This window comes from Homarus americanus, unplaced genomic scaffold, assembly GCF_018991925.1.
Source record: "Homarus americanus isolate GMGI-L3 unplaced genomic scaffold, GMGI_Hamer_2.0 scaffold32583, whole genome shotgun sequence".
In the NCBI taxonomy this organism is placed as follows: domain Eukaryota; kingdom Metazoa; phylum Arthropoda; class Malacostraca; order Decapoda; family Nephropidae; genus Homarus; species Homarus americanus.
Genome location: NW_024713129.1, coordinates 23,562,248 through 23,579,747, shown reverse-complemented (window position 1 = coordinate 23,579,747; position 17,500 = coordinate 23,562,248). Strand labels below are relative to the sequence as shown.

Below are 17,500 nucleotides of genomic sequence, written 5' to 3'. Positions count from 1 at the left end.
GGGAACTAGTGTTTTGTGCACCCATCAGCAGCTTGACGTAGCCACCAGGCGTCAGTTTGGCTTTGAAAACAGTGGAGTGAACATCTATTTTGTTGGTGTCTTGAATATTTTTACATTTTTCATTGAAATTATTGGTCATTCTGAGCTTTAGTTAACATATTGATAATGTATAGCGCAGTGCAGTGTTGATTTATATAATATAATCTTGAATTACACCTAGTGAACTAAAAAATTTATTGGTGAAATGACAGCATGAAACATGGGTTCACTGAAAGGTGATTTTTCCTCCATCCCCACTTCCTTCTCTTCTCCCCTCTCCTCCACCCCACTTCTAATTCCCATCATCATCAACCAGGAACCTTCTACATACACACCTCAAAGTAAATGTACTTTATTGCATTTTTTTTACTTTGTATGTACTTTTCAGTGAGCTGGAACCAATTACCCAATATCCCATTGAAACAATGGATTCGGTTAACGAAATTTTCCGTTAACGAACGACCTTCTGGAACGAATTGTGTTCGTTAACCAAGGGACCACTGTATTTCACTATGCAGTTCATTAAATCGCTTCAGTACGACTCCCCAACTTAACCAGTGAACATCAGTTTGATATGGCAGTCAGTGTGTGTTCTCAATTTCCTCCAAAAAGCAATTGATCTGTCTGTGGTTCAGACCTCACGCGCGTATAAAGTTTACTGTCTTTATAACGACATCCATGATATTATCCATCTTTAATGTTTTATTGCACAACACTTTTCTATGTATAATGCAATGCAAATTATGAAATTGATGGATTGGGTTCACAGTTAGTTTTTCCTTTAATTTTGTTAACACGCCAGCTGTTCTACCCATCTGTATCCAGACTCACAGTTTATACCCAGTCAACACCTAATTTATCCAGTGCCTCTCCCAGTTCCCCTACCAAACTTGCAAAGATGTCATCACCTGTTGTTTTTCCTTTCATTGGTACCAGTTCCACAAACTCTTCTTTTAACTGCATATTTTCATCCACACCGCGTATAAAAACTGCAAGTTGTGCTACATCAGTTATATTGGTACTTTCATCAATTACAACAGAAAATGCAGTAAAGGACTTATCTTTGTCTTTGAATTGACTGTTAACATTCTCCAATTCATTAATTCTCTCTGCAACTGTATTTCTTGAGAGGCTAATGTTTGCAAATGCTTGACGTATTTCTGGGCAAATATCTTCTGAAGCCATCAACATACATTTCTTTATAAAGTTCCCTTCAGAAAAAGGCTTTGATGACACAGCTATTTCGTGGGCAATCCTGTAACTTACTTTAACTGCAGCATCACTGACTTGATGAACACTTAAATACTGACTGCTGCTTTTTCAGTGACTGCTCTAACTCTTTAACTTTGTCTTTACGTAACTTGACACTATATTTATTATACTTCGGAGCATGGTTAATGTCATTATGTCTTTGAACGTTGTAACCTTTGGCAACAGCTACCTGTTGCTTACAAATTAAACATGTCAGTTTTCCATTCATTTCAACAAAAAAGTACAAAATTTTCCACTTTTTCTGTGCCACTCGTTGCTCGTCATTAATTGTTCTTTTCTTTGATAACATGATTATGGGCTCAAAAGTAAAAACAATGGACACTGCTTCTGTTATTTGCAGCGCTCCAACTGCCTTGAGTGACTATGCAGAACTAGTACCAGTGTGACTGCCCAAGCAAGAGCCCGCCACATCAGAGCTATCACTTCTAATACCAGTGTGCGGCCAGTGGTCAGTCCGTCTCACAACTCGTACAGTGGCATGCTTAGAACCAAAATTAATCATTAAAACTATTTCTAATTGCTCTTTCATTGGTGCTGTTGCACTGAGTATTTTATTTTAGCAAACACCAGATGGTTTTATTCAGCTGAGGGAAACACCCACTAGTTAAAGGGCTAACAATGCATTTAGTAGGCCATCACTCTAGCACCAGATACGTACTGGACTGAGATTCACAAAACATCCTACAAGCACTTGCCTTTGAACAGACTCAATAGAATAGATAAAGTCACTAGGCTAAAATAGTATTATCCAATTCAAATAGTCTTAACTTTTTACTTCAAGTGCTACTGTCTTAGGCTCTTAGCTGCTCAAGGTGTAGCTGGAGCAGCCAGTGGGCCTCATGTAAAAGGGTGTCAGGCCACATGCAGCCCGTAGGCCTCATGTTTGACATCCCTGGTGTAGGGCTTGGAGTGAACGAAGGCAAGAAGAACATGGAGATTGGAGGCTGGACAACCTGGCGCTTGAGTTCCTTTAGTATTTCCTTATAAAGAACCAGGAGCTTCTCCATCCTTCTTGAAGTTGACTGATATCTCGATAGAGGGATTGATGTTGAAAAAATAGTCCATGAGTGCCCTACAATACAGCAAACTCCTTTTGAAGTTTGTGACAGTTAAGGTGGGCACCTCCTCCACTTCACCTTCTTCTTCATCTTCACGATGATGCTTCTCGACAAGCTTGGCCAGCTCTTCCTCAGTCAGCTCTTCTCCAGCATGACCCAGGAGCTCCTCTTGTACCTCTTCCTCCTGAAGGTCATTGAACCCCTCACCTTCCACTTGACGGGCAAGCTGGACGATGTGCTGCACGTCCAGGTCGACTGTGGGGAAGCCAGCAAAGTCGTTCACCACCTCTGGCCGTAAGGTCCTCCAGCAGGAGTTAACACAGAGGGCTGTCAGGTCATCACGGCACTGCTTGATGAAGGGGATGCAGTCTGCGATGGAGAACTTCTTCCACATTTTCTGCACTGACTCAGCACCATCCCGTGTGTCATCGTCCAAGGCGTGTCGTATCCTGCTGAAGGTGCGAGTCATGTACTTGGCCTTGAAGACAGGGATGACTCCCTGGTCGAGTGATTGGAGCAATGTTGTGTTCTTGCTGCAGAAAGATCACCTCAACATTTTTGTTTGCAACCTTGAAGGCCTCGGGGTGGCCAGGGCAGTTGTCAATCACGAGAAGGACCTTAAACTCCAGGCCTTTCTCCTGCAGGTAATCCTTGACCTCCCTCACAAAAAAATTATGAAACCAGTCGGTAAACAATACTGCTTTCTTGTTGTGGCAGTAGAAAATTGGGAGGAGGTGCATGTCTTTGTTCTTGATTACACATGGACGCTTGGCATGGTACAGCATCTTGGGCTTGATCATTCGTCCTGCAGCATTGCCATATAGCAGGAGAGAGAGACAATCTTTGGCCACCTTGAAGCCCGGTGCACTCCTTTCCCCCTAGGAATTGAACGTCCTGGCTGGCATCTTCTTCCACCACAAGCCAGTTTTGTCAGCATTAAAAACCTGCTCTAGCTTGTAACCCTTCTCCCGGATAATATCAGCAAAGATCGCAGGATACTGCCTTGCTGCTACATTGTCCGCAGTGGCTGACTCACCAGTGATCCTCAACTTGTGCAGGTTATAGCGCTTCTTGAAGTTATCAAAAAACTACCCCTTACTGGAATTAAAACCTTTCTTTGAGGTATCACCAGAACCACCATGCACCAGCACCACCTTCACCATGCACTTCCCCTTCACCACCTCCCTCAGCATGGAATCAGTCATACAGGACCTTGGCATTGTCACAGATAAACTTCTGGCTGAGAGGGATGTAGCGGCGGTTAAAGTCCTCAATCCAGATGTTAGGGGTTTTCTCCATCTTCACTATAGCTGTATCCCTCACATTAGCAGAAGAGGGGGCACTTAGGGCAATGGCATTACGAATCTCCCTCTCTTTCTTCTTAATGTAGCGGACAGTTGACTCAATGACGTCATAATCCCGGCCACATGCGGCAAAGCTTTGGCCACCGCTAAGTTTGCCCAGCAGTTGTATCTTCTCCATGAGGGTCGTGACCTTCTTCTCTTTCTTCACTTGCTTGGGCACCTTCCCGTAGCTGGATGAAGGTGGTTGAGGGCGTTTGGGAGCCATCACAAGCATAAGGAGCACAGTTGTTAAGAGAGCAGAGTAGCATACGTACGAGACGGACTAGTGTTTATCCTGGAGTGAACACGTGTGGGCCAGCCTCCCGGGACAAGAGAGACACCTTGCGGGACGCCACAAAAATCACGCGCTCCCTGTCTCGGCCACGAAAATGCCGGCAACTTTTAAACTACCCATTGACATCCTTAGGTACATCCAGGGTGTCATCCGCGAATAATCGAAGGCTGTTAATTAAAATCCCACTCAGTACAGTACTACCATTAATAATATAAAGTACAGTTACTTGAATGTTTTAAATTGGCAATCCAGTATTTACTTTACTTTTAAGCAACTTTTATTTTGTATTGTTTTAGGTGAAATAATATAACCTTTTTTAATCAGGTACCAAGTGTTTGTGTGCTTATTGCCGAATACTGCTCGTACCGTATACAGTACTACACTGTACTACCATATACTGTCAATACATTGTACATCATGCTTTGCTTATCATGTACCATAATTATTAATTTTGAAAACTTTTTAATTGTCAATACTATATTTAATAATACTCTCTCAGTACTAGTAAATTGTCACTGCTCACCAAGTGTACAGTGTACCTTAAATATTTTTATGTTTGTAGGAACTTTAGTGTTGTGATTGGTTTACACCACATTCGTTTACCAGAGTAGCATTTGTTTGTAAGAAAACAGTAGTTAACACCGAAAGGTATTTTAGCATTTTGGAAATGCTACAATAAGGTAAAAAAAATTTGTGAGTGCTGTTAAAAAGTAAATGTGGCAAGTTTAGCTGATACTGGGGATATAGCTTTCAAATTGGAGTTTAGGGGGGGTCAATCTAACTGCCAGGTATAGGCCTAGATAAAAAATTTCAGTTGAAATAATTATTAAAAATTTCAGTTGAAATAATTATTAAAAATTTCAGTTAAAATAATTATTGAAAATTTCAGTTGAGATAATTAGGGTTGCCTTATAGGCCACAATATACGGTATTATGTACAGTACAGACTCATATAATATAGTTTGGTACATTTCCATTACAATGTTTTGTTGTTTTACAGAGACTGTGAACTTTGTTGAACCAGTACCAGATGTGCGAGGAGCATCCTATCATGGAGGCCGCGGTGGTTATGGTGGTCGGGGGGCTCGAGGTGGGAGAGGCAGTAGAGGAGGGCGAGGAGGGTACTGGAGTAAAGGAGAGGTCAATGGCAGGTAATCAACAATTTGTATGGATCATCTAAATATTAGGCACCCCAGCTTATTTGACCTGATAATTAACCCTCAAATGTCAGGCTAGGAGAAATTTTACTACCCCCTTAGAAACAGTGTAATTTAGAAAATCAAGGAAAATGATAATGGAATTGATACATGTATCATTGAATTGGATGTGTTATATAGATTGCAAAAATCATATTAAAAATTTCCCTCTCACTCTCCTTTGGGCATAGAAAGGAAGTAAAATAATGGCTGTGACTTCATTGAATGTTGTGGGATCTATCAGTAATGGCTGCTTCGCTATGCGTCACCCATTTTGTGATTTTTTCCACAAACACTCTGGAGGTAGACCACCAATTGCATCTTTTTATATTGAGGTATCCCCAGTAGGCCTAATCCACACTTTATGATAAATAAGATTTATATTTTCTGGTCAAACTAAACAGAATAGTATACAGTATTATAACAAGAGAATTGCACTTACTGTGAAAAGAACAAAGTCCTCATCATAATATTTTTAAAAAATTCCGGCTTTGGGAAAAAAATTTCCGAGGTTGAAAATCGAGAGAATTTTCTGAAAATGTCTTGAATAAAGATGAAAGTTAAAGTATTTTAGGGGGACCTGACCTGACTCAATGTCAGGTGGAGGTAGGGTGGGGGATTAGTGGTTGCATATTACTGACCTTCTGATGGAATGTCAGGTCACCCTTTCTTGGGTAGGGGATTAGTGGGTCTCATGACCTGAAGATGTCTTGAATAAACACGAAACATAGATATTTTATAGAGATTGTGATAAGTGTAAGTATAAATGAACAAAGTTGTATCCCTTCAACATTACATTACATAACATTTTAAAATATGGAGTGAGAAAGCAGGTGTGGGTGATTAGAGAGATGGAGTGGAAAGGAGTGGTAACATGCACCAGTGTTGCCAAGCTATAAGCCTCCATGCAGTCACACAACAAGACCCTCACTGGATGCTTGTTATCTTAATTCCTGTGTGTGTGTGTGTGTGTATGTGTGTGTACTCAAGTATACTAAGTTAATCTCCTTTCCTGGGAGAAGGGTCCAGTTGGAAGGGGGGGGAAAGCGACCCCCCCCCCCACACACACACACACACACACACAAAAGGGTCCCTCATTGTGTCTACAGTTCATTTGTTTTTCATTAATTAGTAAAGATACGCTACTGTAATAATTAATCTGTACTTATTAAGACCTGTACCCTTCATATACAATCAATACAGTATAGTACTATGTATATACCTCAGGTAAAAAATGTCATTCAAGGCATCTTCAGGTCATAAGACCCACTAATTCCCGTGTGTGTGTGTGTGTGTGCGCGTGTGCGTGCGGTCTCACTAAATATTAATTTGCTTGTAGTTGTTTAAAGTCCCGTTGATATCAGTAGAATTGTTGAGACTGTCGATAATTATGGTTCCACTTGTTGTTCACCTTGTCCAAAATAAGGGGGATAAATTATGCACAAGATTAGTGTATATATACAGTGTGATATTTACAAGTCCAAATAGTGTACAGTTAATTAGACTGGCCCCGTGTTCCAGTACTTGAGGCGGGCTCTGTGTTAGACAAGCCGAACTGAGGTGGTCCAGGTACAGATCTTAACTAAGAGGGGTCCAGTTAAAGACTGAATAAGGGCACGGCTGAGACACACCCGTAAAGAGTAATTCCTGCACTCGCCACCAGAGCGATCTATGAGTCAAGCTTCTAGAAGGTTCCTCGAAGGAGGAAGTAGTCAACCCTTGGGAATGTCAAGCAACTCTACAGTCAGCGGTGTTTACATAACGTGTATAAACAACCGGCTGGTAAATGATCCCTTTGACCCATGAATCATTCTAAACTGGTGGTGCAATTATCTATATATTACTTAACTAACTATCTAACATACTTGACGCATTGCAAGTGTGAAGCAAAGTATCCAATTACCACGAATGAGCAATCTATTTAGTGTTTAAAGAGTTACCTACTACTTAGAGTGAGGGTTGCATCATACTGCGACACTCGGATAAGACTAAACATCCGCGCAACTGAAGCCGGGTGTTTAGTCTATCGTTATAACCTTATGAACGACCTCTAACTTCTCCAGGTCACTGAATAATGAATGTTCATAATTATACATCCATGGTTGTAAGTTATTAACTACTTACTCTAATTTATACAGTATGTAAATTATACTGGTAGTGTCAACCGTCCTTGGATGGCTGCATAAAAGAAAAGAATCCTATCACATGAGTATTGCTAATTGCCTACCTTGGTGATGGTCTCCAGTGACTGCCACTATGTACTGCATTAGGCTGCATAATGCATAATATTAGGGATAGCTGCCTGTATAGCAGATTTAGCTATAGCTGGTTTACAAAGCTGCTTCTTTACATAGAAGACTAAAGCAATTATGATTATTATAGTGGTAATCACCGCAAACACCACCAAGGCTGGAGTCACTGCGAGATGAGAATTGTCTGCCACAAATGTCATTGGGTGTCACAAGGCTGCATCATTATCACTCGGTATCCATTGATTCGTCCTTCAACACTGTAATGTTTGTGATCACTTCACTTCGGTGTATTTTCTGAAGATCCAGTGGGTGAGAGGCTTAAACTTGACGACAGTGAACATTGTTGTGGTAACTTATAACATCCTCGTCCCACGGTGAAGCTTCTAGGCGAATCATCAGGGCAGACCACTACAACAGGCAGCTTCTGTGGGAAATACAAATACACAGTACCCTGGATCTCTTCTAAAAGTACAATGTCAAAGTGTCTGTTAACAAAACTACATGACTTTAAATTTGTTCTGTTATTGACTAAGTCCATCTCACAGTTTGAATAAGACCCGCTATGTTAATTCGTGTAGGATAACAAATAAGATTACTTGACTCTTTCTGGCATGTAGCATTTGCTGATAAAGGCAGAGTCGCCATGAGAGATCTATCTTGAGACAACAGGATAGATGTGGAAACGTTAGTTATTATTACAGCTTGACCATTCTCTATACTTGGGAAGGGTGTAATGTCATATTTTTTAAACTCATTTTTATCCACGAATGGCAGATACAATATAATTTGATTGGGTGTGACAGAGACAGAGAGGGAAGACTGTAATAATTTTCCAACCTAGCCACAGGAACAGCAGGCTGCTCCTTGAGGCTTCAGAAGCTTGAGGTTGTCCCAGTGTTCATGTCTTGTTTCCCCTGTATGTTTGTGTTTCAGCTGGTACTTGTGACCCGACTCGTGTTGTACAATTCTATGTGGACCGACGAACATAGGGTCCGTTTTGGACCTTACATAAATTTTAACCATAGCTAGACGACCTACGACATCACCAATGGGTCGTGTACTTTTATTCCTTTCGGCGGTGAACGCGTTAGTCGCTTTTTTTAACTCGTGAGTAATTCGCTGGTGAATTAGTTTGGACTGTCGATACCGTTCGCCGATAAAATCGTCACCGAAAATTCGTTGTCTCCCTACTTCAACCTCGAATGGAAGTCGTCTATCATAATTGTAGAGAGCGAAGTGCGTTGTGTCACCTATGGATTCATGATAAGAACTGTTAATGGAACTTTGTACGTCAGACATAAACTCATCCCAGTTCGTGTTGGTAAAATCCAAGTTACAGTCATCCCTTGGTTATCACACCTAATTGGGACTGCGCCGAATGCGTGATAACGAAAAATGAGATAACGAAAGTACAGAACCTATGGGAATTATTCTAATTGGTTCCAGGCACCCAAGACCCAACTCCAATTTTCCCATTTTATGACCATTTAGACCCACTAAAGATATAGATAATGTTATGGTAAGTATCAGAAACACACATAGGCATGGCTAGGTTTATTACAAAGTGATGAAAAGGGTACGCTCAATACTGTAGCTGTGCTTTCTTTATTTGAGTCCCCCGTCTGAGGAGTCCGTTTTCTCATTGCTTCAGGACGCCTGAGTCCTCCGTTTTCTCTCAATCTTAGAGTGCACCCGAGACTTCTTTATTCCTTAGTAATTCACAGAATTTGAAATTGCAACTTGGATTGCAATTGTTGAGGCAACTGAGATATGTCTGATTACCGCAAATGTGTTATTATCAATTTTATCCTCAATAGATGTAGGTGAAGCAAATGGGTAAAAACACCTGGAGGCAACTGCGTGATAACGAAATTCTCGGCTTGGAAAAATTCGCTATAACAGCAGTTGTGTAGATTTTGATGGAAGCGTGACAACGAAAATTGCGATAACCAAGTGCGCTATAACCAAGGGATGACTGTAGTATGAAGATAATTAAGAACCTTCCTGTTAAGCCATTCAACCATCCCGTTGGCTGCAGGATGATGGGCTGTGATATTACATCTATTAATGTGATACAGTTCACATAATTTAGTTAACAGCGCGTTGTTAAATTCACCTCCGTTATCTGTAAGTAGAATGTTAGGAGTGTCATGCCTGTCGAGAATACGACTCTTAAAAGCTCGGGCAATTATCTCTGCACTTTTATCAGGGACAGGTGCTAGTTCACAGTAACGTGTAAATGTGTCCATCATTACTAAAAGATAGTTATTATTATGATGAGTCTCTACTAGACCACCTATAACATCCATGCTAACCTTCTCCCAAGGTCAAGAGGGTGTAGGACACTTGAGAACGGGGAGAGGTGCTAAAGTAGTACTGTACCTTTATTCTCGTTACAAACTTGACAATTGTCCACATATTCTGAATTCTGTTTAGCCATCTTGGGCCAAAAGTACTTTAACTGCATTTGTTTAATGCATCTGTCCTTGCCTGGGTGAGCTAGCTGTGGAGTGTCATGCATAAGGACTAGTAGCTCGTGTACAAGCGGAGCAGGTATGACTGAGTTACAGTACGAGCATGAACACCAGGTATGTTTTGCCAGCAAAGAACATTATCGTGAACAACAAATTCACGAATAGGAACGGAAGGTTTAATGTCTACATTAGGCGTACTACCTTTTACATAAGACAATATACGTGACCACATAGGATCAGCTTCCTGCGCCGCACGCACTCAGTCAACATCAATTGAAGGAAACACATGCGTTAGTGCAGTATGCCTAGATAACGCGTCTGCGACAAAATTATTCCTTCATTCTAAATACTTAAGCAATGGTTTGAACTCCTGAATAGTGAGAAACCATCTGGCAAACTTGCCTGACAACTCTTTAGTGTTAAACAAACTGACAAGAGGTTTATGGTCTGTAGTTACAGCAACTGGATATCCATACACATAATTGCAATATTTCTTTAAAGACCATAACACAGCTAAAGCCTCTAACTCAGTAACACTGTAGTTCTTCTCAGCTGTAGACAGAATACGACTAGCATATGCTATTGGGAGTTGCTTCCCTTTACTCTCTTGTGATAACACTGCCCCTAACCCACTGTAGCTGGCATCTGTGGTTATCATAAAAGATTTTGAAAAGTCTGGGAAACAAAGGATGGGCGCTCTAGTAAGGCAGTCTTTCAATTCAACAAAAGCACAATGTTGCTGTTCTTCCCACTTGAAAGGTATATCTTTCTTAAATAAATCAGTTAAAGGAAGAGCTATTTTTTAAAATCCCTGTACAACGGAACGATAAAAACCCACCATACCAATGAAAGAGCGTACATCATCTGCAGACTGTGGTATAGGATATTTATGGATGGCCTTAACTTTGCTAGCATCAACACTAACTCTGTTTTGGTCTACCACATGCCCTAGGCTGTAAAAACTTACATTTTGACAATTTTAACTTTAAATTAGCATCTTGCAGCTTAGCTAACACATGTTCCAATCTCACTAGGTGTGAGGACATGTCTGGAGACATGACAATTATGTCACCCAGGTATACTAGGACTTCAAAGCCTAAAATCGGGCTACTATGTAGTCCAAAAGGCATGCATAGGAATTCCCAATGTCCCAAGGGTGTACTGAAGGCCGTTAAGGGTCGACTTTCCTCGTCCAATGGCACTTGCCAGAAACCTGATAGCAAGTCCAGGGCTGAAAAAACTTTACTATGACCTAGACTCTTCAACAGATCTCCCAACAAAGGCATCGGGAAACGGTTGGGGATAGTGACTATGTTAAGACGACAATAGTCTACGCAGGGCCTCCAGGTACCGTCTGGCTTTGGGACAAGTAACAATGGAGAATTCAAAGGTGAATTAGATGCTTGTATTACACCTTGGGCAAGCATGTCCTCCACACACTTGTCAACTTTTGCTCTCTGTGAATGAGGGAGGCGGTATGCAGGTATGTAGATGGGATTAGTACCTGGTTGCACGTTAATGTGGTGTTGAACAAGGTTGGTCTGTCCCAGAGGTTCTCCCTTGAGTGCTATGGCTGACCTGTATTTGTTGAGCAAGTCTAACAGTGTAGATAAGGCCTTTGTGAATCCTATAGGAGGAATGTGGCGAGTGTTAATTAATGAAGGGGGACTTGTTATTCAATATCATATTGTATTATGAGTATGTTAGGCACTGTATTAGTTACAGCGACTTGAAAATCATTGAGTTCTTCGTCCTTAATGGATCCTTAAGAACAGAGAATGTAACAACCTTCGTACCACGCCTGAGACGTTGATGAAAGGGAGTCTACTGGCCAGGTAGAGTTTCACCGTTCCATCATGACTGGTGTAGCGAACAGTTTATGTTAATCCCTCTCGCCTTCACCGTGGACGGCTCGGTGAGACAGCAAATCTTAAGTCTAGGATTAGTATGATCGAGACCTTGTTGCTCTAACCAGTTATTATCTAGCTTGAGGTAAACTGCGGTTAAGTGATCAGGGCTCAAGTGTACATCATGCCAGAGAAGTAGTAAGGGTTAGTTTGTGGGCCAGCCCTTACCGCTGGATTGAAGACTTCACCTGATTGGTCGTTTCCATGTGAAAGAATCTGTCTATCTAAATTAGTCGGGACAGAAACCTCGTTAACTTCAGACGACGCGTCGGTTAATCCGTAATTCCGTACGGTATTAGGAGTTTGACGTACATTCGCGGCTAAGCTAACGATTTCTTGGTTAACAGTAATTAAATTCTCATGAGGGACAATTACTATACGGTGAGCTTTCATCATCGGGAAGCCGACTAATAAATGCCCTGGAATGGAAATTCCGTCCGCAACATAGGTAAAACAATCTATGTTTGTATTCCCCAATTTAAACTTAAACTGTATGGCACCTGTAACTTAAACTCCTGGACCATCTATACCTATAATACGAGATAGTTGAATATCTGTCCAAGAATAGGAATCCGTAGCTAAAGTATTTAAAACATGAGATCCTATGACATTAACTTCAGCACCTGTATCTAAAAAGACTGAAATATTAGTCTGACCCACTTTACCCCACACAATGGGACCTGTTCTCCCTCGTGCCTGGAGAAAGATGTTAAAGACGGGATAAAAACAACACTTGTGGATCACAGGTGCTGAAAACTGATGAAGTATCATTATTTAAGTGGTTACTTGAGGAGGCAAACTGTAGGTTTCCCGTTGTGGAAGAACAACTGTGTTAGGGTTCACCTGTGACTGAAAGAACTGTTGATATCTACAGTATAGCACTCTAGTGTGTCGTGTGTCTGGACTTTATCGATGAAACAGTACTTGTTCCCTGGTGCCGGAGCTGACTGACTTTTCTTAGGCTGTGACTGAGGTTGTGAATCCGTACCCTGTGTAGAAGGTGTAATAGGCTTGTAACCCGAGGCAGGAGCACGCCCGTCAGGAGCCGCTGAAACAGTATGGTGAAAATTAATACTTGGATATTCTGGTTTAATATGACCAGGGACTCCACAAAAGTGACAAACTATTGGTCCCTTTTTCTTAGGTTTCTGTTTTTTAGCACCTATGGATGACTCATTGTTTACTTGTTACTGTACAGACCAAAACGTCCTCCCTTGTGATTAATAAGTTCCTGAAACTCCATTAATGTAATATCAGGAGTTGTAATAGCTTCAGACACCTTACGCCTAACCTGTTTAGGAACACTACGTAAAAGGATACTAAATTGTAAAACCTTGACAATGGACTCAGCACTCGTACCAGGTCACTCCTGTTAATTGAAGGTAGGTCTATCCATGTAGACTTCGTGAGTGAACTAAGTAAGTTTTGTCTTGCACGATCAACACGCACAAAAACTGTGAGGGTTTTTCACCAGAGTTCCGTTCCATTGTCAGATAATCGTGTAACGTTGAAAAGAAATCAGTGTGACATTCATTTGAACAGGCGGAATGCCAAGCTTTCTTAAATTCAGCCCAGGTAGAGATCTTACTCATGTCCCCATACTTGGCAATGTACCTACCTTCTGACTGAGAATCTTTGAGGTCAATTAAGTTGTGGGCACAATTAATTATTTGAAGATCTGTGGGGTTTGTACCTGAACAGTTAGACCTAGCAAGTTCTATAATGTTGGCAATCCAAGCCTCAATCTCGCTCAAATCCCCTGAAAAGAATGGGTACCTGAGGTCGAGATTGGTGTAGGTGTGATTTACCACCTGGGTGGGTGGAGGGGTGTTAGGACGAGGCATGTTAAAACTGGCTCTTCTAATCCCTTTCCTAAACCTTTTAAACACTGAGGTAATAGGAGCACTAGACGATCTATGTCGTAAATTATAACTATGGGGCATAGAGAGAGCATTGGTTACACATAAAATATAACATATGTCTGTAAAATGTCCAAATAATCAGAACAGAATGTACTCCTCTCTCAGCTGACGAGGCTGTCTAGGTCAAGAGTGGAAGCTCCTCTCCTTCTGGTGCGTCACAGATGATGTATGTATAGTTGACGTTGTTTACTGACGTGTTTGTGAGTCAGTCACTGCATCACTGAAGACGTTGTAGTCGGCGTTGTTTAATGACGTGTTCATACGTCAGTCACGGCGTCACTGTAGACGTTGTAGAACTGTTCACTGGCTTCCACTAGACATTGCTCACTGATGTTGATGTGTGTACTGAGCACTTGCTACTCAGGAACTCAGTAGGAATAAATCAGGTATGAGCTGTCTTGTCACTTGTGGACCCTGTGTTGAACGTTGAAGTGAGCGTTTGTAGATGTGTGTTTGTGTAATAATAATAATAATAATTAACGGTTTATTAAGATACATGGCAGCCCGAAAGCTGAAAATATACCATGAACAGAGATGATATGGTGAAATCGGGGAGTGGGTCACTTGATTGACAAAGGCTTTCAATACGAAACATAAGAAACATAGAGTCAACATATAGATTAACTATAGATCTGGTACTGTGGGAGCTGGTCTTGTAGACATTCTTGTGATCTGATGTCAGCGCCAAGCCCGGCTGTTAAGCCGCTTCCTCACTACAGCTGCACCACGTGGTCCGGGTAGGTCCTCCAGCTCACACAGGGTGTTAGAGATGGTTCTTGTTCCTCATATGATGTAGTTAGGAATTCATAGTTCCTCACCTGGTGGAGTAGGGAGTCCTCATTTCTCTCCTGATGTAGTTTGGAGTGTTTCTTGGCTTCTCACCCAGTGGCGAGTGTATCGCGGGCTGGGTGCGATAGGTCAAGGTGTCAGGTCAACACAGGCCGGTAAGTACTGATTGTCACTCTAATAGGTGTGTGTGTGTGTGTGTGACGGTTTATTGAAAGAGCATAGCAGCCAGAAGACTGAAAATATACAGTTACATAATTGGGGAATGGGTTTCGATTTACAAATTATATACAAGTAACATAAGTGATACAAATAAGAGGTGCCAGGTCAACATTTTGCCGGTAAGTACTGACTGTCTCTCTAATAATAATGATAATAAAAACGGTTTATTAATAGAGTTGCAGCCAGTGGCTGAAAATATACAGACTTACATTTGATTTAGACATAATGATATAATATGTGCTGAATACATTTACAGGGCTGTACAGTACATAAATCAGGAGTTGTTTATTATTTTAACAATAGATGGGATGGTGCTGTTCTTATATCTATCAGTGCGGGCTCTTATGGGCTGAATTTTGTTGTAGTGGCAGACTGCGCCAGGTGGGTGGGGGGCTGCCGGTGGCAGGAGGTGGCGATGACGAGGGTGGTGCTTTAGTTAGCTGCCAAACCTTTCCAGTGCTTGGTGGTGGAGGTCACTGAGGGATGGAATTTCCAGGGTGGAGAGAGAGTTGATGTAGCCGGAGTATTCTGCGCCGAGCATGATTCTGCAGGCCCTTTCTCTAGCCGACATTGTTGGGTGGAGTTGAGAGGAGACGACCAGGCTGGTGACGCATACGTTAGTTTGGGGAGAATAAAGGCATTGCAGATAGTCCTCAGCTCTGGTGTGTGTGTTTGTTGTGATTAACGGTTTATTGAAAAAGCTCTGCAGGCCAAAGGCTGAAAATATACATTGGACATAAATGACTTATTACATACATTAGTGGTTTAACAAAAGCCTTCATTAGAGAAAGGTAAAGGAACATACAGTGAACATACAGAATAATGTAGGTGTTGAACAGCAAACACGTAGTGTAGTAACTCCCTCCCAGATGGTCTTATGAGGGACCTCACGTGGTGTAGTAATTCCCTCACAGATGGTGTTATGAGGGACCTCACGTGGTGTAGTAATTCCCTCACAGATGGTGTTATGAGGGACCTCACGTGGTGTAGTAATTCCCTCACAGATGGTGTTATGAGGAGCCTGACATGGTGTAGTAATTCCCTCACAGATGGTGTTATGAGGGGCCTCACGTGGTGTAGTAACTCCCTCACAGATGGTGTTATGAGGGGCATCACGTGGTGTAGTAATTACCACACAGATGGTGTTATATGAGTGAGGTGTGGTCCCAGGCCTTCCTATCATAGACGGATTATCACATCGCTGGTTGTTGTTGGGTCTCACGAGCAGTTATCACTGGGTACCTGGGACCTCACTGTGTGAAGGTTAACTTGGGTACGACTCAGCTGTTACTGTTGAGTTGTTCTCACTGACTTAAGCACTGCTCACCACTGTTCACCTCTGTTCGACACTGGTTCCATTCCTTCCTAAATGAAATTGTAACTTCTGGCGAGAACTTGTTGATATTCCAATGGGGAGGAGGGTTCAGGGGAGGGAGTTGGTATGGGCCAACTTAACAGTTGACCTGGCTGCTCCCAGAGGAGCACCAGGTACGTCTTGACCCTTTGGTGGTCAAGGATGTGTGTGTGCATGCGCACGCGAAGTTAATTACTAAAAATGTTAATCTTATTGGAAACGTTTAGTAGAGAATTTATTAAGGATCATTATGGTATCAAATTCATGTCCCTATCACAATTAGCCACACTTGAGTGAGGAAGGGGGGGGGGTACTGATCACTTGGGGGATTTCCCATATATTCTCCAGGAGAGAGTGGAGACAGCTGCTTTATACACCTTGACTGAGATTCCATCAGGCCCTGAGGCTTTGTTATTTTTCATCTGTTTGATGGCAGTAGCTGCCTCATCCAGGGATGAAGAATAGCTGAGGTGGGTCAGCTCCGGATTTTGAGGGACTTGCTGGGTAGTCAGGACACCCACATCAGTGTTTCGGTGAGCAATGAATGGTAGTGCTCTTTCCAGAGCTGAAGGAGGCCTTCGTCATCTTTAATTATGTGGTTGCCATCAGATGAGTGGGGTGGGGCTGCACCATGAGTGACTGGCCCATAAAATGTTTTAGTGGAAATAAAAAAATTTGCACATCTTGTGCTCGTGTGCTTATTTTTGTGCTTCACATGCTTTATTTTTAAGCCTATCATTCTTTAGATTGCGAAGTTCCCGCTGGGCTGCCGCTTTCTTCTTGCGGAAGATATCAGCTTTGGTCCGAGACTGAGGGTTGTTCTGCCAGTCGGTAAAAGCAGCACGTTTATCATCGATGAGTACTTTGATTGGCAGGTCATTTTCATCAAACCAATCCTGGTGTATTCTTTTGATCTGGACGAGGGTCTCTACAGGTTTTTGTCATAAGAATATTAAGAGTATCCCAATCGGCACTGGGATTCACGTTGTTTGCTGTTGGGTTGTTTATAAGCCCGTGTTTGAGCTGCTCTCTGAAAGTATGTGCTACTGCTGGGTCCTCCAGACGCTTAGTATTAAAACCTCGACTGGAGGCTTGCTGCCTTTTCCATTTTGGGGCGACGTGAAGTTAGAGCTTGGATCTGACAAGTTGATGATATGTATCACAGTGGTCTGAGCCACTCATGGCACGGGTAATGAGGACATCTTGGCGATCTCTTTCTCTGACATTAATGTAGTCAATGAGTTGCCAGTCTTTGGATCGTGGATGCTGCCACGAACCCTTGAACTTGTCAACCTGCCTAAACAAGGTAATGGTGATAGTAAGGTTGTGAACAGCACACTTGCTGAGGAGGAGTAGGCCATTGGGATTACACTTGCCTAG

General features: G+C 42.1%; 1 protein-coding gene across 1 annotated transcript in view; it reads left to right on the top strand.

The window, feature by feature from the left end:
- Nucleotides 1-17,500, top strand: part of LOC121870495 (protein qua-1-like) — a 113,860-nt gene that overhangs the window by 81,806 nt on the left and 14,554 nt on the right. The window contains exon 10 of the mRNA XM_042372330.1: nt 5,008-5,158. Within this exon, the coding sequence (XP_042228264.1) occupies nt 5,008-5,158 (151 nt within the window). The remainder of the gene's footprint in view (nt 1-5,007; nt 5,159-17,500) is intronic.